The sequence below is a fragment of the Rhinoraja longicauda genome, chromosome 22 (assembly GCF_053455715.1).
Source record: "Rhinoraja longicauda isolate Sanriku21f chromosome 22, sRhiLon1.1, whole genome shotgun sequence".
Classification (NCBI taxonomy): domain Eukaryota; kingdom Metazoa; phylum Chordata; class Chondrichthyes; order Rajiformes; family Arhynchobatidae; genus Rhinoraja; species Rhinoraja longicauda.
The window spans coordinates 34,739,236-34,760,799 of NC_135974.1; the positions used below are offsets into that span (position 1 = coordinate 34,739,236).

A 21,564-nucleotide genomic window follows, 5' to 3' on the forward strand; every position below is an offset into this window, starting at 1 on the left:
TAGACAAGGATTTAGTGGCTCCAGAGAAGAGAAAATTGGCAGCTTTTGTCTGTACATTGGAAAATGTGGCCGATTCAATTAAATAGTTTCTGCACCACACACACACACACACACTGTGTAAATGTCACATAGCTCTTTGTTCCAAATGGCCATTGTTAGTAACCTAGTAACACCACCATTTTCTGCTTCAATAAGCTTATTTGGAAATATTTTTTTAAATGACAGTCGATGACTAAGCGGAAAAGCAAACGTCTATTTGGAGGACATTTAGGGTGAGAGTGGGCAAGTTTAATGGAGATGTGTAGGCCGTGTGCTTTTACACAGAGAGGGTGGTGGCCTGGTAGGCTGCCGGAGGCAAGGGTTGCCAACTTCCTCACTCCAAAATATGGGACAAAGGGTGATGTCACCGCCTCGCGCCCCACGTGACCTCACCCGGCCAGCGGCCACGTGCTCCCGCTCCACCAATGGCGGCCGCCCGGCCCGGGCTTCGATGGGGCATCTTGGTCGGCGTGAATGTGCTGCATGACCGAAAACCTCCTGAGTGCCTCACACCTTTTACATAAGTTCATAAGTTCTAGGAGCAATATTAGGCCATTCGGCCCATCGTCTAGTCCGCCTCTCCCTCGACATGTGTTTTACTTAGGATTTCCAACAGCGACAGTTTTTTAGAATTGTTCTGGTTTAATATAAATGCTCCGTGTGGAGGCCTGACAGCGTCTTCACCAGCGTGGCAAATGGCGGGCGACACGATGCCGTTGTCTCCCAGCAGTTCAGCATCACTTGGTGCAGCGGGGTTGGGCATCCGTCGGGGCACGACATCCGGTACCCACGAGAAACCGCCCTCACGGCCTCCTGGTTGCTCATTCCTGCATCAGAACCAATTACAGCGTCACAGAGTCGTACAGTGCGGAAACAGGCCCTTCAGCCCAACCTGCCCATGCTGACCAACATGCCCCATCTACATTAGCCCCACCTGCCACCGTTTGTGGCCCCAACATCCCTCCAAACCTTTCCTATCCATATGATATCCTATCCTATCCTTGTTCCAGAACAAGGGGTCACAGTTTAAGGATAAGGGGGAAGTCTTTTAGGACCGAGATGAGAACGTTTTTTTTCACACAGAGAGTGGTGAATCTGTGGAATTCTCTGCCACAGAAGGTAGTTGAGGCCAGTTCATTGGCTATATTTAAGAGGGAGTTAGATGTGGCCCTTGTGGCTAAAGGGATCAGGGGGTATGGAGAGAAGGCAGGTACGGGGTACTGAGTTGGATAATCAGCTATGATCATATTGAATGGCGGTGCAGGCTCGAAGAGCCGAATGGCCTACTCCTGCACCTACTTTCTATGTTTCTAAAATACTGGAGTAACTCAGTGGGTCAGGCAGCATCTCCGGACAAAAGGAAAGGGTGACGTTTCGAGTCGAGACGCTTCATCAGTGCATCCCTATCCATACACCTGTCCAAATGTCTTTTAAATGTTGTGATAGTACCTTCCTCAACTACCTGCCCTGGTAGCTCATTCGATATACCCACCACCCTCTGTGTGAAAAAGTTGCCCCTCAGGTTCCTAAGGATAATAATGATTCCAATGGTCTTTGTTTCATGCATTCCAATATACAAACCGCAGAGAGTTGCAGATGTGGCCCAGTCCATCACCCAGACCAGACTCCCCACCACTGGCTCCATCTACACTTCACGCTGCCTCAGAAAAGCAGCCGACATAATCAAAAACCGGCCATTCCTTCTTCTCCCCGCTCCCTCCCGCCCGGCAGAAGGTACAGAAGCTTGAAAGCGCGCACCACCAGACTCAGGAACAGCGTCTTCCCCTCTGTTATCAGGCTTCTGAATGGCCCATCCATATGCTAGGGTACTGTTCGATTCACCTCTACCCCATTGCGGACATTGGACTTTGTCTCTGGAACTGATGTGCAACAATGCTGAGAACTATATTCTGCACCCTGTATCTTCCCCTTTGCTCCACCTGTTGTACTTGAGTTTAGCTTGATTGTATTTATGCATGACATTATTTGATTGGATAACATTCAAACCAAGGGTTTTCACTGTACCTCAGTACACGTGACCATAATAATGAACTTGAACCTGAACCAGCAGCAAGTTCCATGACTTACCCGGATAAGGATTTTTTCCATAAGTCACGACTTCATAAAGGAGAATGCCGAAAGACCACACATCAGACTTCACCGAGAAATAACCAAACTCCACAGCTTCTGGGGCTGTCCATTTATAGGGGATCGTAGTCGACCGCGACACATATGTCTCATCCTGGACGTGAAAGAAATGACAACATTGCGTATGAACAAGACACAGAGTGCTGGAGTAACTCAGCGGGTCAGGCAGCATCTGTGGAGAACATGGATAGGTGACGTTTCACAGAGTGCTGGAGTAACTCAGCGGGACAGACACATCTCTGGAGAGAAGGAATGGGTGACGTTTTGGTTCATGTGCGGTCGGGTCAAGGGAGCTGGGGGCAGGACAAAGCCTGGCAAGTGATAGGTGGATAGAGGTGAGGTGATAGTAAATAATGGGGCGTGTATTTGGTCTCAACACAACCTCTTGTAATAATTAAGATACGTTAAGATCTTACTTTATATAGTGTTGATTAGTTTACTGTTGTCATGTGCAGTGTGGTGCAGGGGAAAGCTTCCATTTGCGTGCTATCCAGTCAAAGAAAAGACTCTACGTGATTACAATCAAGCTGCCCACAGACAAAGGAAAATGGGCACATTTAGTGTAAGATGAAGTCCGATTAAAGATAGTTCAAAGGCCTCCACTGAGATTGCCCGGTCTGAGAGTAGATTTAAGAGAGCATAGTTAGAGTAAGTAACGCTGTTGTTGAAATAAAGATTGCACAGAGTGCAATGATTGTAATATAAGAAAATAACTGCAGATGCCGGTACAAATCAAAGGTATTTATTCACAAATTGCTGGAGTAACTCAGCAGGTCAGGCAGCATCTCGGGAGAGAAGGAATAGGCGACGTTTCGGGTCGAGACCCTTCTTCAGACTGATTGTAATGGATGACTGCAGATCCAATGAATGTGAGAGTTTGCACCAGGATGCTAGTTTTATTTACATTGATACATCCCCTTTGGTTTGCTAGTGCTGCCCCTCTGTGGTCACGCTAGGGATGGCAGCTCTGTGCACACGATATGGCCATCTCTGAGTATAAGAAAATAACTGCAGATGCTGCTACAAATCGATTTATTCACAAAATGCTGGAGTAACTCAGCAGGTCAGGCAGCATCTCGGGAGAGAAGGAATGGGTGACGTTTCGGGTCGAGACCCTTCTTCAGACTGAAGAAGGGTCTCGACCCGAAACGTCACCCATTCCTTCTCTCCCGAGATGCTGCCTGACCTGCTGAGTTACTATGGCCATCTCTGACCTTGATGGTCACTAAGGCAGCATTTAGTTTAGTTTAGAGATACAGCGCGGATACAGGTGCTTCGACCCATCGAGTCCACACCGACCAGCGATCCCCGCACATTAACACTATCCTACACACACTAGGGACAATTTACACTAAATACCAAGTGTACAAACCCAAGCCAATTGGGTTGGGTTTGTATAGAGCAGCCTGTAACTGTACACTGCAACCTGTACGTCTTTGGAGTGTGGGAGGAAACCGAAGATCTCAGAGAAAACCCACGCAGGTCAAGGGGAGAATGTACAAACTCCGTACAGACGGCGCCCGTAGTCAGGATCGAAACTGGGTCACTGGTGCTGCAAACACTGTAAGGCAGCAACTCTACCGCTGCGCCACCGTGCCGCATGAAAAAGAGGGTTGTTTGCCAAAAACTGGAGAATTCAATGTTCATACTGCTAGGGTTGTCAGGAGCCCAAGCCAAATATGCCCAGAGGGGGTCTCGACTCGAAACGTCACCTATTCCTTTTCTCCAGAGATGCTGCCTGTCCCACTGAGTTACTCCAGCTTTAAAAAAAATCTATTTATTTATGTAAATGATTATTTGTTGTTGTTGTTGTTTTGCAGGTGGCTGCATTAGGCGTGTTAGCCTTGTCCGCATGAGGCAGCTCCCAGCTCACTCTCCCATCGCCAATTACTTTTTAGTTTAGGGGCGGCACGGTGGCGCAGCGGTAGAGTTGCTGCCTCACAGCGTCAGAGACCCGAGTTCAATCCTGACTTTGGGCGCTGTCTGTACGGAGTTTGTACGTTCTCCCTGTGACCCGTGTGGGTTTTCTCCGGGCACTCTGGTTTCCTCCCACACTCCAAAGTCGTGAAGGTTTGTAGGTTAATTGGCTTCGGTAAATTGTAAATTGTCCCCAGTGCGCGGTGTTGTGATAGTGTACGTGGCGATCGCTGGTCGGCACGGACTCGGTGGGCTGAAGGGCCTGTTTCCTCACTGTATCTCTTCAGTGTAAAGTCTAACAGCATGGTCCAGCACACAAGGAGTCTCCATGCTCCGCCACCATTACTTGAAATCCCATTACAACCTATAAAAAGCACGGGGTAGGATATTGCAGTAAATCAATCTTATAAAATCCCATGCTTGGAGATGCATCTTTAAGGTCGGCTCCAATGCTACATTATCCCCGTACACTATCACTGCTCAGAAAAGGACAGGAAGGCCCTTCAGAGGGTCATCACGACGGCCCAGAAGATCATCGGCTGCTCACTGCCCTCCCTGGAGCACCTGTTCAGCCTACGCTGCCTCAGTAGAGCAGGAAAAATAATAAAAGACCCATCCCACCCCGGCCACCGTCTGTTTGTTCATCTGCCCTCTGGTCGACGTTTCAGGTCGATCAAATCCCAAACAAACAGACTCAAGAACAGTTTTTACCCCAGGGCCATACGAGAACTGAACACTACTTTCTGCAATAGGTCACACTGTTAAAACTTTTGTATTTAATATATTGGTATTTATTTGTTTGCATTTATTGCATATATGTTTTTACGCACCGTCAGGATTGCTATTTTTTAATTTCGTTGTACTTGTTGCAACGACAATAAATGAATATTATTATTATTATTATGACAGCAAGCCAGTCTGATTCCAGTTTTTGCTAAAACATGATACAACCACCAGGTGGCGATGCTGTTCCTAGGTCCCTTACCTGGAACCTAGCTCTGCCAAAAGACACGGAGTGCTGGAGTAACTCAGTGGGTCAGGCAGCATCTCTGGAGAACATGGATAGGTGACGTTTCACAGAGTGCTGGAGTTACTCAGCGGGTCAGGCAGCATCTCTGGAGAACACGGATAGGTGACGTTTCGGGTCGGAACCTTTTCCTTCAGGCTCCAGAGAGGTGAAGAACTTCTTCAAAGTAGTTATACATTGAGGAGGTTTTGCAGTGGAGCTGTGAAATGTAGACACAAGGAACGGCAGAAACTGCTTTACATTTGCTCTGCACATCTCCTCTCAGCTCAAAGCTCTGCCCTCCAGACTTTGACATTTCCACCTGAGGACAATGATTCCATCTGCAGGGTCCTGACCTACAATATCACCTCACCATGTTCTCCAGAGATGCTGCCTGACCCGCTGAGTTACTCCAGCACTCTGTGAAACGTCACCTATCCATGTTCTCCACAGATGCTGCCTGACCCGCTGAGTTACTCCAGCACTCTGTGAAACGTCACCTATCCATGTTCTCCACAGATGCTGCCTGACCCGCTGAGTTACTCCAGCACTCTGTGAAACGTCACCTATCCATGTTCTCCACAGATGCTGCCTGACCTGCTGAGTTACTCCAGCACTTTGTGTCCTTTTTTGTAAACCAGTATCAGCAGTTCCATGTTTCTACGTTCAAACTGTTTCCCCCCTCGATGCCATTTCATATACTTAGCTTCGCCCTCTAGCATTTGCCATTTCCACCCTGGTAGAAAGGTTCTGACTGTCTACCCTATCTGCATCTCTCATTATTCCCGGTGGGGGAGTGGCGCAGCGGTAGATTTGCTGCCTCCCAGCGCCTGAGACCCGGGTTCGTTCCTGACTACGGGTGCTGTCTGTACGGAGTTTGCACGTTCTTCCCGTGACCTGCGTGGGTTTTCCCCGGATCCTTCAGTTTCCTCCCACACTCCAAAGACGAGCCGGTGTGTGTGTGCTTTTGTTAATTGTGAATTGTCCCTAGAGTGTGTCGGATCGTGCTAGTATATGGAGTGATCACTGGTCCTCGCGGACTCGGCGGGCCGAAGGGCCTGTTCCCGCGCTGTATCTCCAAAGTCTAAAGTCTAGCCTCTGGTGTTCCAGAGAAAAGAATCCAAGTCTGTCCAACTTCTCCCTGTAGCAAACACCCCCTAATCCAGGCAATTATCTACTGTGATAGGGAAGAAAATCAACATTACCCATATCATTCTGGCTAATCCAAAATCTGCAATCGTACAAGTGAGATTCTCCCCAACCAGAATATTTCTTGCAGCCAAGTCGCGATGGATGTAGTTTTGCGATTCCAGATACGCCATCCCCTCAGACACTTGGACCGTCATGTCCACTAAACGCTCCAGGTTCAAACACCGTCCTTCTTTGCCTGAGAGAACACAAAACTTTGCCATAAGCATTTGTGTCTCATGTCACAGAGTCACCCAGCACAGAAATAGAACCATGATGCACCACTGAAAGAGGCCCTTCGGCCCACCATGTCCACGTTAACCAGCAGCCAGGCCCACCTGAGTTAAACAAAACACACAAAGTGTGGAGTTTGCACGTTCTCCCTGCGCCCGCACTGGGCTTCCTCCGGGTGCTCCGGTTTCTTCCCACATCCCATTGACTTGCAAATTTGTATGTTAATTGGCCCTCTGCAAATTGCTCCCTACTGTGCAGGGAGTGGATGAGAAAGTGGGATGACGTAGAACTAGTGTGAACGGGTGATCGATGGTCTGTATGGATGAGGTGGGCCATAGGTAGAGACAAGGAACTGCAGACGCTGGTTTATAACAAAGATAGACACAAAGTGCTGGAGTAACTCAGCGGGTCAGGCAGCATCTCCGGAGAAAAAGGATGGGTGACCTTTCGGGTCAGGACCCTTCTCCAGTCCGAACCTTATCCATATTCTCCAGACATAATGTGCAGGAAGGAACTGCAGATGCTGGTTTAAATCGAACATAGACACAAAATGCTGGAGTAACTGAGGAAGGGTCTCGACCCGAAGCGTCACCCATTCCTTCTCTCCAGAGATGCTGCCTGACCCGCTGAGTTACTCCAGCACTTTGTGTCCATCAGTGTCCAGATTGTAGGTTCCGATTGGATATCAATCTGTCAGGAGTCTGTCACCAAAAATCTTCTCATTAACAAGTAAAAGTGATTCAATCGCAAAATAATTCACACCAAATGGTAAATGGTTGTATGCAGCTGATTAGCATGATTAACCGAGTCTGAAGAAGGGTCTCGACCCGAAACGTCACCCCGTCCTTTTTCTCCAGAGATGCTGCCTGACCCGCTGAGTTACTCCAGCTCTTTGTGTCAGACCTGCAGAGGGCCGAAGGGAAATGTTCCCGTACTTCATCCCCGAACTAAACTAAAGGATGAGAGGGGATCTTATCGAAACGTATAAGATTATTAAGGGGTTGGACACGTTAGAGGCAGGAAACATGTTCCCAATGTTGGGGGAGTCCAGAACAAGGGACCACAGTTTAAGAATAAGGGGTAGGCCATTTAGAACGGAGATGAGGAAAAGCTTTTTCAGTCAGAGAGTTGTGAATCTGTGGAATTCTCTGCCTCAGAAGGCAGTGGAGGCCAATTCTCTGAATGCATTCAAGAGAGAGCTGGATAGAGCTCTTAAGGATAGCGGAGTCAGGGGGTATGGGGAGAAGGCAGGAACGGGGTACTGTTTGAGAATGATCAGCCATGAATGGTGGTGCTGGCTCGAAGGGCTGGATGGCCTCCTCCTGCACCTGTTGTCTATTGTCTATTGTCTAAAGTAAAGTAAAAGTAAAGAGGATGTCAACTCAACTTCGTAAATAGGTTAGCAGGCTGCCCTTTTCCATGAGCTGGGTCACAATGTAGAAGGGATTGGACGCTGTGCATGTTGCGTAGAGACACGTCAGATGCGGGTGCTGCAGCCTCTTCATGGCCTTCATCTCCATCTGGAAATCCCTCTGGTTCATGAAATCTAGGGGAGAAAATGTGGGACATTATCATGAACGAAAACAGAAAGAGGTGGAAAATCAGAAAAAGAAAAATGCTGGCCAACCCTCAGTGGGTCGGGTCGCACCAGGGGAAAGATCACAGGCAATGCTTCAGGTGCAAGCCTTGACGTTCACCCAAACTGATATTCCAACATCAAGAGTGGACACTGAGGCACAGTGGATTAGACTATCTGTATCTTTTTTTTTTTAGAAATGCAGCGCAGAAACAGGCCCTTCGGCCCACCGGGTCCGCGCCGCCCAGCGATCCCCGCATACTAACACTATCCTACACCCACTAGGGACAACTTTTACATTTGCCCAGCCAATTAACCTACATACCTGCACGTCTTTGGAGTGTGGGAGGAAACCGAAGATCTCGGAGAAAACCCACGCAGGTCACGGGGAGAACGTACAAACTCCGTACAGACGACGCCCGTAGTCAGGATCGAACCTGAGTCTCCGGCGCTGCATTCGCTGTAAGGCAGCAACTCTACCGCTGCGCCACCGTGCCGCCCGGTATCTGTATCTTGAGGTGTAATCACCATCACTGTTTGCCGAATACTATATCTCAGCAACATCTGCTTTTCCACATGCTTGCATATCTTACACCTCAGAATCCTTCCAATAACTTTGCACACTGCACACTGGCACAGCGGTAGAGTTGCTGCCTTATGAACAAACACTTTATGCGTGCATGTTAAATTGTTTTCGGATCTTTTTATTGCAAATCTTATCCAAGCGAAAAATGAAATGATGACCATGGCCAAAAAAATCACCCATTAGAATTAAGTGTTCGTATAGGAATGGATTTTGATTGGAAAATATTCACAAACGTTTAATTGGTCTGAAGAAGGGTCTCGACCCAAAACGTCACCCATTCCTTCTCTCCAGAGATGCTGCCTGTCCCGCTGAGTTACTCCAGCATTTTGTGTCGATCTTCAACGCATAAAGACTGCTCCATAATCTACAATACTCTGACAAGATTAGCCCCGACAAATGAATTAATAAGTTGAAAGAGGCCCATGTTACGGAAACTTCAAGTGCTGTACCACACAAGGGGCTAGAGTTATTCAGCAGGTCAGGCAGCATCTGTGGAGGGAATGGGGAGATAACACAGAAACATAGAAAACAGGTGCAGGAAGTGGCCATTCAGCCCTCCGAGCCAGCACTGCCATTCAACATGATCATGGCTGATCATTCAAAATCAGTACCCCGTTCCTGCTTTTTCCCCGTATCCCTTGATTCCGTTAGCCCTAAGATCTATATCTAACTCTCTCTTGAAAACATCCAGTGAATCGGCCTCCACTGCCTTCTGTGGCAGAGAATTCCACAGATTCACAACTCTCCGGGTGTTTTGGGTAGGGACTCTCCTTGTACCATTCATGTCTCAAAGACCCCCTCTCACGTTATAATTTCTGTTCTGTCACGCCTCACCTCCAGTGCATCCTTACCGACGTCTAGTGTCTTGATGGCCACTTGAACAGTATTGTTCCAATATCCGGCGTAAACGTTTCCAAAATGTCCGGATCCCAACTTTTCTGTTAAAGTGAACTCTGATTTGGGGCGTTCCCAGTTATCCATGGTCAAGTGGGACAAATCTCTTATATTTGGTCGATGTTGCTTTCAATACAAAAAAACACATACAGGACTGAGGTGAAAATGACCTTTAAGTAATAGTAAGCGCTGACTGTCATCTTCAATTTCACACTGAAGATAGACACAATATGCTGGAGTAATTCAGCGGGACAGGCAGCATCTCTGGAGAGAAGGAATGGGTGTCGTTTCGGGTCGAAACTGAACAGTCTGAAGAAGGGTCTCAACCCGAAACGTCACCCATTCCTTCTCTCTAGAGATGCTGCTTGTCCCGCTGAGTTACGCCAGCATTTTGTGTCTACCTTCGATTTGAACCAGCAATCTATCAGTTTTATACTAATTGATTTTTACTTATTCATGAGCTACATCAGATATTTTCTACTGGTGCTTTTACCAAATGAACACATGCATGCAAAATTACTTTTCGAGCAAAAAATAAAATGATGACCATGGCCAAAAATCACCCATTAGAATTAAGTCTTCATATAGGAATGAATTTTGATTGGAAAATATTCATAAACATTTAATTTAAAGAACAGTAGAAACAAGGAACTGCAGATGCTGGTTTACAACAAAAAAAAAGACACAAAGTGCCGGAGTAACTCAAGCAGCATCTCTGGAGAACATGGACAGGTGACGTTTCGGGTTGGGACCTTTCTTCAGACTGATTGATCTGGTTTTCTGTTCATTTTTTAGATCATAAGTGACAGGTGTAGAATTAGGCCATTCGGCCCATCAAGTCTACTCCGCCATTCAATCATGGCTGATCTATCTCTCCCTCCCCCTAACCCCATTCTCCTGCCTTCTCCCCATGACCTCTGAAACCCGTCGATTTAAACCAGCATCCGCAGTTTGTTTTCCGACTCACCCAGGATTCAGATAGTGGGAATCCTTTAGCTCAAGAATTGGCCAGCTTATTTGCAAGCACAGCAAAAGTTAAACCTATGATTGGTATGAAGCAACTGCAGATGCTGGATTCAACCGAAGGTAGACACAAAATGGTGGAGTAACGCAGTGGGACGGGCAGCATCTCTGGAGAGAAGGGATGGGTGACGTTTCGGGTCGAGACCCCTCTCTTCAGTTTGAAGCCCTTGTCCCGCTGAGTTACTCCGGCATTTTGTGTACACCATGCCATTCCTTGCCTTTCAACCCAAGATATCTAGTTTTTGATGTCTTCAGCATTCAACTGCAGCCAGATCGAGACTTCTTATTCCATAAAGTTTTAAAAGTTGCCAATAATCTTGCAATTGTTTATTTAAACGAACTTACTTGTTGACAAGGTATGGATAATTGGAGACCGGGTCGTAGACAGTTCATCGTGTAGTATTCCACCAGTTCCTTCAGACTAGAAAACTGAGTGACAGCATTGAGGTAATACTGCCCAGCATTGTTTTGGATGATATGAAGGTGTCTTACTGTGGTTCCGCCTAGTACTGAAGAGATAAAGAGGTCAAGGCACAGGGCTAAGACTTTGGCCGGCTGTTTTTTCTTCTTCCTCAACTCATCAAGACCTTTAAAAATGGACAGGATGCAACGAGTGAAAGCATTGCAAGAAATTGCAGCGAATTGTGGACACAGCCCAGACCATCACACACACCAACCTCCCTTCCACTGACTCCATTTATACCTTGCGCTGGTATACCAAGGCCAGCAGCATCATCAAGAACCAGTCTCTTCCACTTCTCCCCTCTCCCATCAGGCAAGAGGCACAGAAGTGTGAAAACACACACCTCCAGATTCAGGGACAGCTTCTTCCCAGCTGTTGTCAGGTAACTGAAACTATCCTATCACCAACTAGAGAGCGGTCCTGAGCTACCGTCTACCCCATTGGAGACTATCGAACTATCTTTAATCGGACTTTACTGGACTGTATCTTGCACTAATGTTGGGGGAGTCCAGAACAAGGGGCCACAGTTTAAGAATAAGGGGTAGGCCATTTAGAACAGAGATGAGGAAAAACTTTTTCAGTCAGAGAGTTGTGAATCTGTGGAATTCTCTGCCTCAGAAGGCAGTGGAGGCCAATTCTCTGAATGCATTCAAGAGAGAGCTAGATAGAGCTCTTAAGGATAGCGGAGTCAGGGGTATGGGGAGAAGGCAGGAACGGGGTACTGATTGAGAGTGATCAGCCATAATCACATTGAATGGCGGTGCTGGCTCGAAGGGCCGAATGGCCTCCTCCTGCACCCATTGTCTATTGTCTATTGTCTAAATGTTATTCCCTTAATCCTGTATCTGTACACTGTGGACGGCTCGATTGTAATCATGCATTGCCTTTCCACTGACTGGCTAGCACGCAACAAAAAGCTTTTCGTACCTGACAATAAACTAAACTCCACTAAACTAACTAAAAGATGTATTAATTCTGCATTGTCAACCTCAAAACAGCAGCTACAGTCTCACTGGGTTCATCTTCTAAAGCCCCCCCCCCCTCCACTCTTTTCCCTCTGTATTTATTAAAAGGAATGACATTGAATAATGAAAGAAGAGTTTTGAAAACTGAGGATGCTCACCTGCCAATCAGAACTAACTTGCACCATAAAATATCTTGAATAAACTGGATTTCTCAAAACGTTTTAGAAGGGGTGAGAATGTTTGGCGTAAGCTTTACGTGCGTTTCTCTCATTTTATCAGAAAATCAATAGTTTCTGGTTACTTCGGTATTCAGTCTGCACAGGTGCTACCTGGTCCTTAAGGAATTAAAGTCAATGGTGTGCAACACGCAGAAAATAGAACATAGAACATGCAAGAACTGTCCAAGATGCAGCCCAGAACGCCACAGGAGATCCTTCTTCCCTGTGGCTATCAAACTGTATGACTCCTCCCCCTTCTGTCGTGGGGTAGACTGAGATGGAGACTGACTCCACCCCCCCCCACCCCACCCCCCCAATCTTTGCACGTCCCCAATCCTTTCCACTCATCACTTTAATTTCATGATTCATGTGTCTTGTTTTTTTTGTGTTTATCTATGATTGTAGGCAGATCAATTTCCCTCCTGGGTATTTATTCACAAAATGCTGGAGTAACTCAGCGGGTCAGGCAGCATCTCAGGAGAGAAGGAATGGGTGACGTTTCGGGTCGAGACCCTTCTTCAGATCAGTCTCGACCCGAAACCTCGCCCATTCCTTCTCTCCTGAGATGCTGCCTGACCTGCTGAGTTACTCCAGCATTTTGTGAATAAATACCTTTGATTTGTACCAGCATCTGCAGTTATTTTCTTATAATTTCCCTCCTGGGATAAATAAAGTTCTATCATATCGTATCGTATCGTACAACACAGAAACAGAGTTTCTGTTCTTAATGTTTAGAGTCATAGAGTCACAGAGTGATACAGTGTGGAAACAGGCCCTTCAGCCCAACTTGCCCATACCGGCCAACATGTCCCAGCTACACTAGTCCAACCTGCCTGCGCTTGGTCCATATCCCTCCAAACCGGTCCTATCCATGTACCTGTCCAACTGTTTCTTAAATGATGGGATAGTCCCTGCCTCCATACACCCACCACCCTTCGTGTGAAAAAGTTACCCCTCGGATTCTTATTAAATCTTTTCCCCTTCACCTTGAACCTATGTCGTCTGGTCCTCGATTCCCCGACTCTGGACAAGAGACTCTGTGCATCTATCCGATCTATTCCTCTCATAATTTTGTGGTTTAGGTTTATCATTGTCACGTGTACCGAGGTACAGTGAAGAGCTTTCATATAAAACTATACGACACGGTGGCGCAGCGGTAGAGTTGCTGCCTTACAGCGCCAGAGACCCAATGTTCGATCCTGACTAAGGGTGCTGTCTGTACGGAGTTTGTACGTTCTCCCCGTGACCTGCGTGGGTTTTCTCCGAGATCTTTGGTTTCCTCCCACACTCCAAAGACGTACAGGTTTGAAAATTCATTGGCTTGGTACAAATGTAAATTGTGTGTAGGATGGTGTTAGTGTGCGAGGATCGCTGGTCGGTGCGGACTCGGTGGGCCGAAGGGCCTGTTTCCGTGCTGTATCTCTAAAGTTAACCAAACATAAATACAGTCACACAATGCTGGAGTAACTCAGCGGGTCAGGCAGCATCTCAGGAGAGAAGGAATGGGCGACGTTTCGGGTCGAGACCCTTCTTCAGACTGAAGAAGGGTCTCGACCCGAAACGTCGCCCATTCCTTCTCTCCTGAGATGCTGCCTGACCTGCTGAGTTACTCCAGCATTTTGTGAAATAAATACCTTCGATTTGTACCAGCATCTGCAGTTATTTTCTTACTAATAAATACAGTCAAGTCAAACGCAAGTGCAATAGATAGAGCAAAGGGGAAGATGCCGAGTGCAGAATATAGTTTAGTAGAACGATACCATCAGAACTTTCCTTCTGCCTCGATCAGGGGGGAAAAAAGAACTGAAAATGTTAATTGTGGTGGGTCCCAGAACAAGAAGATAATTATAATTCTAACCACAAACCGCCTGGACTCACAGCTTTGCCTGCCTGTTGTTAGGGAGTTAAGGTACTTACTCATTTTCAATCATTATTGCATAAATTTCAATTCAGCGTAAAACAGATACAATGGTCATAGAATCAAATTGCCCATGTCGACCAAGATGTCCCATCTAAGCTAGTCCCATCTGTCCCATATCCCTCCAAACCTTTCCTGACCATGTTCCTGTCCAAATATCTTTTAAATCAGTCTGAAGAAGGGTCTTGACCCGAAACGTCACCCATTCCTTCTCTCCTGAGATGCTGCCTGACCCGCTGAGTTACTCCAGCATTTTGTGATACCTTAAATCATGTTATGGTCCCTGCCTCAACTACCTTCTCTGGCAGCTCGTTCCATACACCCACCACCCTCTGTGTGGAAAAGCTGCCCCTCAGGTTCCTATTAAATCTTCCCCCCACTCACCTTAAACCTATGTCCTCTGGCACTACAGTGTAGTCCTACAATCGGTCTGAAGAAGGGTCCCAACCCAGACCACTACCTATCCACGTTCTCCAGTGATGCTGGATCTATGAATCTGTGATATATCATTTAACGCACGAGTTGGGGAGATGTTATTTACTGTTATCCAATGCTTACCTGACAAGGCATATCCATTTTCTAGGTTGTCACTTTCTCGGATGATGAAGGCCCCATTCACAGCCTGCGTGCAGAGTAGATCTTCTGCTTTAGATCTGCTGAGTTTCCCAACAAACCAGCTACACAAAGTAAATAGAGACGCTGTACATGGTGGGAGTAGGTTACAGTGTGTGCTTGCTCTCTCCCGCTGGCCAAAGGCCAACAAGGCCAGCAGCATCATCAAGGACCAGTCTCACCCCGGCCACTCCCTCTCCTCCCCTCTCCCATCAGGCAAGGGGTACAGAAGAGTTAAAACGCACACCTCCAGATTCAGGGACAGTTCCTTCCCAGCTGGTATTTGGCAACTGAATCATCCTATCACCAACTAGAGAGTGGTCATGGAAACATAGAAAATAGGTGCAGGAGGAGGCCATTCGGCCCTTCGAGCCAGCACCGCCATTCAATGTGATCATGGCTGATCATCCACAATCAGTACTCCGTTCCTGCCTTCTCCCCATATCCATTGATTGTCAGCCCTCAGAGCTCTATCTAACTATCTTTTGAATGCATCCAGTGAATCGGCCTCCACTGCCACAAATTCATAACTCTGTGTGAAAAAGTTTTTCTTCATCTCAGTTCTAAATGGCCTACCCCTTATTCTTAAACAGGCCCCTGGTACTGGACTCCCCCATCATTGGGAACATGTTTCCTGCATCTAGCGTGTCCAATCCCTTAATAATTTTATATGTTTCTATAAGATCCCCTCTCATCCTTCTAAATTCCAGTGAATACAAGCCCAGTCATTCCATTCTTTCATCATATGACAGTCCTGCCATCCCGGGAATTAACCTAGTAAACCTACGCTGCACTCCTTCAATAGCAAGAATGTCCTTCCTCAAATTAAGAGACCAAATGTGCACACAGAAGGACCTCTTTGCTCCTGTACTCAAATCCTCTCATTATGAAGGTCAACATGCCTTCACTACCTGCTGTACCTGCATGCTTACTTACAGTGACTGGTGTACAAGGACACCCAGGTCTCATTGCACCTCCCCTTTTCCTAATCTGACACCATTCAGATAATAATCTGCCTTCCTGTTCTTGCCACCAAAGTGGATAACCTCACATTTATCCACATTATGCCATGCTTCTGCCCACTCACCCAACCTGTCCAAGTCACCCTGCATCCTCATAGCATCCTCTTCACAGTTCACACTGCCACCCAACTGTGTGTCATCTGCAAATTTGCTAATGTTACTTTTAATTCCTTCATCTAAATCATTAATATATATTGTAATTAGCTGCGGTCCCAGCACCGAGCCTTGCGGTACCCCACTAGTCACTGCCTGCCATTCTGAAAGGGACCCATTAATTCCTACTCTTTGTTTTCTGTCTGCCAACTAATTTTCTATCCATGAAAATACCCTACCCCCAATACCATGTGCTCTAATTTTGCCCACTAATCTCCTGTGTGGGACCTTATCAAAGGCTTTGTGAAAGTCCAGATACTCTACATCCACTGGCTCTCCCTTGTCCATTTTACTTGCAACATCCTCAAAAAATCTCCAGAAGATTTCCCCATCATAAATCCATGCTGACTTGGACCGATCCTGTTACTGCTATCCAAATGCCCGGCAATTTCGTCTTTTATAATTGACTACAGCATCTTCCCCACCACCGATGTCAAGCTAACTGGTCTATAATTCACTGCTTTCTCTCTCCCTCCTTTCTTAAAAAGTGGGATAACATTAGCTACTCTCCAATCCATAGGAACTGTTCCAGTCTCTTTAGAACATTGGAAAATGATCGCCAATGTGTCCTCAATTTCTATAGCCACTTCCTTAAGTACCCTGGGATGCAGACCATCAGGGCCTGGGGATTTATCAGCCTTCAGTCCCATCAGTCTACCCAACTAATGTGAATTTCCTTGAGTTCCTCCATCACCCTAGATCCTCTGTCCCCTAGTACATCGGGGAGATTTTTTGTGTCTTCCTTAGTGAAGGCAGAACCAAAGTACCTGTTCAACTTGTCTGCCATTTCCTTGTTACCCATAATAAATTCACCCGTTTCTGTCTTCAAGGGACCTACATTTGTCTTAACTAAACTTTTCATTTTCACATACCTAAAGAAGCATTTACTATCCTCCTTTATATTCTTGGCTAACTTACCTTTATACTTCATCTTTTCTCCCCGTATTGCCTTTTTAGTTAACTTCTGTTGTTCTTTAAAAATGTCCCAATCCTCTGGCTTCCCGCTCATCTTTGCTATGTTACACGTCTTCTCTTTTATTTTTATACTGTCCTTGACTTCCCTTGTCAGCCACGGTCGCCTCTTACTCCCCTTAGAATCTTTCCTCCTCTTTGGATTGGAATTATCCTGCACCTTCTGGATGATTCCCAGAAATTCCTGCCATTGCTGTTCCACCATCATCCCTGCCAGGGTCTCCTTCCAGTCAACTTTGGCCAGCTCCTCCCTCATGCCTCCCTAGTCTCCTTTGTTCAACTGCAATACTGACACTTCTGATTTCACCTTCTCCCTCTCAAATTACAGATTAAAACTAATCGTATTGTCTCCTTTCTCTGTTCGTTTGCATATTTATCTATTTATTTTCTTCTCTATGTTCTAGTAATCCCTGTAAAACGTCTTTGAGTGTTTGAAAAGCGCTATATAAATGTAATGCATTATTATTATTATTATTATTATTATATTGTCAAATTGCAGATTAAAACTTAGCATATATATTCTACCTCATTGGGGACTCTCGGACTATCTCTAATCGGACTTCACTGGACCTAATCTTGCACTAAATGTTATTCCATTTATCATGTATGCATTCAAGAGAGAGCTAGATAGAGCTCTTCAGGATAGCGGAGTCAGGGGGTATGGGGAGAAGGCAGGAACGGGGTACTGATTGAGAAAGATCAGCCATGATCACATTGAATGGTGGTGCTGGCTCGAAGGGCTGAATGGCCTCCTCCTGCACCTATTGTCTATTGTACACTGGATGGCTTGATTGTAATCATGTATTATCTTTCTGCAGACTGGTTAGCACAGGACAAAAGCTTTTCACAGTACCTCGGTACATGTGGCAATATACTAAACTAAACTAAATTAAAAAGACCCTCTTCCTAAGTGTGCCCTCTACCCCATTGCGGACATTGGACTTTGTCTATGGAACTGATGCGCTGTAATGCTGAGAACTACACTGAGGAGCCAAAACATAGTGACCACCTGCCTAATATCAAGAGCCTTCTCCAGACCCGAAACGTTGCCCATTCCTTCTCTCCAGAGATGCTGCCCGTCCTGTTGAGTTACTCCAGCTGTTTGTGTCTACCTTTGGTGTCAATCAGCATCTGCAGTTCCTTCTTACACACTTGAACTAAATCGGCTGGCAACCAAGGAGCGACTAGGCTTGTATACGCTGGAATTTAGAAGGATGAGAGGGGATCTTATCGAAACATATAATATTATTAAGGGGTTGGACACGTTAGAGGCAGGAAACATGTTCCCAATGTTGGGGGAGTCCAGAACCAGGGGCCACAGTTTAAGAATAAGGGGTAGGCCATTTAGAACGGAGATGAGGAAAAACCTTTTTCAGTCAGAGAGTTGTAAATCTGTGGAATTCTCTGCCTCAGAAGGCAGTGGAGGCCAATTCTCTGAATGCATTCAAGAGAGAGCTGGATAGAGCTCAAGGATAGTGGGGTCAATAGACAATAGACAATAGGTGCAGGAGGAGGCCATTCGGCCCTTCGAGCCAGCACCGCCATTCAATGTGATCATGGCTGATCATTCTCAATCAGTACCCCGTTCCTGCCTTCTCCCCATACCCCCTGACTCCACTATCCTTAAGAGCTCTATCCAGCTCTCCCTTGAATGCATTCAGAGAACTGGCCTCCACTGCCTTCTGAGGCAGAGAATTCCACAGATTCACAACTCTCTGACTGAAAAAGTTTTTCCTCATCTCAGTTCTAAATGGCCTACCCCTTATTCTTAAACTGTGGCCCCTGGTTCTGGACTCCCCCAACATTGGGAACATGTTTCCTGCCTCTAACGTGTCCAACCCCTTAATAATCTTATACGTTTCGATAAGATCCCCTCTCATCCTTCTAAATTCCAGCGTATACAAGCCTAGTCGCTCCAGTCTTTCAACATATGACAGTCCCGCCATACAGGGAATTAACCTAATAAACCTACACTGCACGCCCTCAATAGCAAGAGCCAGGGGGGGTATGGGGAGAGGGCAGGAACGGGGTACTGATTGAGAATGATCAGCCATGATCACATTGAATGGCGGTGCGTACAGGCTCGAAGGGCCGAATGGCCTCCTCCTGCACCTATTGTCTATTGTCTATTGTCTATTGCCTGTTGTCTAAGAGGAGCTGTTAATGAGAGAGGCAATGTGAAGATTGCCAGGAGATGGATCAAGCTCTCGGTTTGAAGTTGCCACCACTGATAGCCTAGATGTTGCGTGGATCATTACACTCACGGTTCTGTGTCCACACTCTGTCCGCTGGCCATGTAAGTGGACGGGATGTATCCTTTGCACTTCTCGCCGTCGCGGCAACCCCGTTTCCTCGCGAACCACCAGGACTTGCCCGAGTCACCGTCGCCGTCCAGGATCTCGAAGTGGTCCCCGATTTGGAAGGAGAGTTGGCCGCTGTCTCTGGCCGTGAAGTGATGGAGCGCAGTGAAGGCGGCGAGGTGCATCCTCTCTCCACCACCCTGCCTTAAGGGTGGTCTCTGCGAATCCCTCTCGCCCCCCCGGCTGCTCCTGCAAGGGGCATTCAGACAGGGGCACAGCCTCCTGAAGGCATTGGCCATGAAGATGGATCTGGGTCTGCGTCCAAGAGCCTCCATGCAACCTCACTGCAACTTCCTCAAATCACACGGTTGGGTCTTGCAACATTTCCAACTTGCCTTCCTTCCTCCCTCCCCCTGATCATTGGGGCAACCAATGTTGAGTTTTCCCTCCCTCACTCCCCCTGATCATTGGGGCAATCAATGTTGAGTTCTCCCTCCCTCCCTCCCTCCCTCCCCCTGATCATTGGGGCAATCAATGTTGAGTTCTCCCTCCCTCCCCTCCCCCTCCCTCCCTCCCTCCCTCCCTCCCCCTGATCATTGGGGCAATCAATGTTGAGTTCTCCCTCCCTCCCTCCCTCCCATCATTGGGGCAATCAATGTTGAGTTCTCCCTCCCTCCCTCCCTCCCATCATTGGGGCAATCAATGTTGAGTTCTCCCTCCCTCCCTCCCTCCCCCTGATCATTAGGGCAATCAATGTTGAGTTTAACACCATTGCACCCAGGCTCTATCATGGCGATAGGAGACCCAGTCTCATGTTGGGTCCCCCCAACCCAAAACATGCCTGTGTAGGAAGGAACTGCAGATGCAGGTTTGTAACCGAAGATAGACCAAGAACGCTGGAGGAACTAACTCAGCGGGACAGGCAGCATCTCTGGAGAAAATAAACGATAGGTGACGTTTCGGGTCCCAACCTTTCTTCTGACAGAAAGTAGAGGTGGGGAGAAGGGGGGGTTTGGGGGACGAGGAGAACTTCTTCAAAGTAGGCGCATACATCGAGATGTCGCAGCGGTGCAGACAAAATGTGTAGCAATTCTCTCCGCAGATGCTGCCTGACCCGCTGAGTTCCTCCAGCACTTTGTGTTTTGCTTAGGATTCCAGCATCTGCAGTTCTTTGTCTCTCCAGAGAACTTAATTTTCTTTTTTTTCATTCAGAGACTTTGCCAGGACTGGAGTGCCTGAGCTGTGGGGAGAGGTTGAGCAGGCTAGGACTTTATTCCTTGGAGTGCAGGAGGTTGAGGGGTGACCTTATAAAGGTGTAAATAAAATCTCGAGGGGAATTTTACTCAAGGTAAGGGAATCAAGAACTAGGGGACATTGGTGTTAGATGAGAGGAGAAAAGATTTAAGAGAGGTCATTCTTTTCACTCAGAGGGTGGTGGGTGTGTGGAACGAACTGCCAGAAGTAGTTGAGGCAGGACCTATAACAACATTTGAAACAGGTACATGGGCCGAATAACCTAATTCTGCTCCTATCACTAATGACCTTATGACTTATTGATAGACAATAGACAATAGGTGCAGGAGGAGGCCATTCGGCCCTTCGAGCCAGCATCACCATACAATGTGATCATGGCTGATCATTCTCAATCGGTACCCCGTTCCTGCCTTCTCCCCATACCCCCTGACTCCGCTATCCTTAAGAGCTCTATCTAGCTCTCTATTGAATGCATTCAGAGAATTAGCCTCCACTGCTTTCTGAGGCAGAGAATTCCACAGATTTACAACTCTCTGACTGAAAAAGTTTTTCCTCATCTCCGTTCTAAATGGCCTACCCCTTATTCTTAAACTGTGGCCCCTTGTTCTGGACTCCCCCAACATTGGGAACATGTTTCCTGCCTCTAACGTGTCCAACCCCTTAATAATCTTATATGTTTCGATAAGATCCCCTCTCATCCTTCTAAATTCCAGTGTATACAAGCCTAGTCGCTCCAGTCTTTCAACATATGACAGTCCCGCCATTCCGGGAATTAGCCTAGTAAACCTACGCTGCACGCCCTCAATAGCAAGAATCTACACTGCACGTAGGTTTACTAGGGAAGGTTCAGAGGCCAAACGTGAGCGGATGGGACTAGCTTAGATGAGACTTCTTGGTCAGCGTGGGCAATTTGGGCTGAAGGGCCTGTTTCTGTGCTATGTGACTCTATGACTTTAATCAGTTCAAGATTTGTTTCATTGAGTGATTTGTGGAACATTGGGAACATTTGTCCTGCTTCTAGCTTGTCCAGTTCTTTTATAATTTTATACGTTTCTATAAGATCCCCTCTCATCCTT

At 46.9% G+C, this 21,564-nt stretch overlaps 1 protein-coding gene across 1 annotated transcript; it reads right to left on the bottom strand.

Annotated features, from left to right (window-relative positions):
* Window positions 1-680: 680 nt before the first annotated feature.
* On the bottom strand, window positions 681-19,569 carry LOC144604606 (protein-tyrosine kinase 6-like). Its single transcript, XM_078419225.1, has 8 exons — window positions 19,199-19,569; window positions 14,734-14,852; window positions 10,957-11,120; window positions 9,546-9,714; window positions 7,920-8,078; window positions 6,316-6,497; window positions 2,128-2,281; window positions 681-866 (listed from the first exon to the last, which is right to left on the bottom strand). Exons 1-8 carry the CDS (start codon window positions 19,567-19,569, stop codon window positions 682-684), a joined length of 1,503 nt encoding a protein of 500 aa, XP_078275351.1. The 3' UTR covers window position 681.
* Between the last annotated feature and the right edge of the window lie 1,995 nt (window positions 19,570-21,564).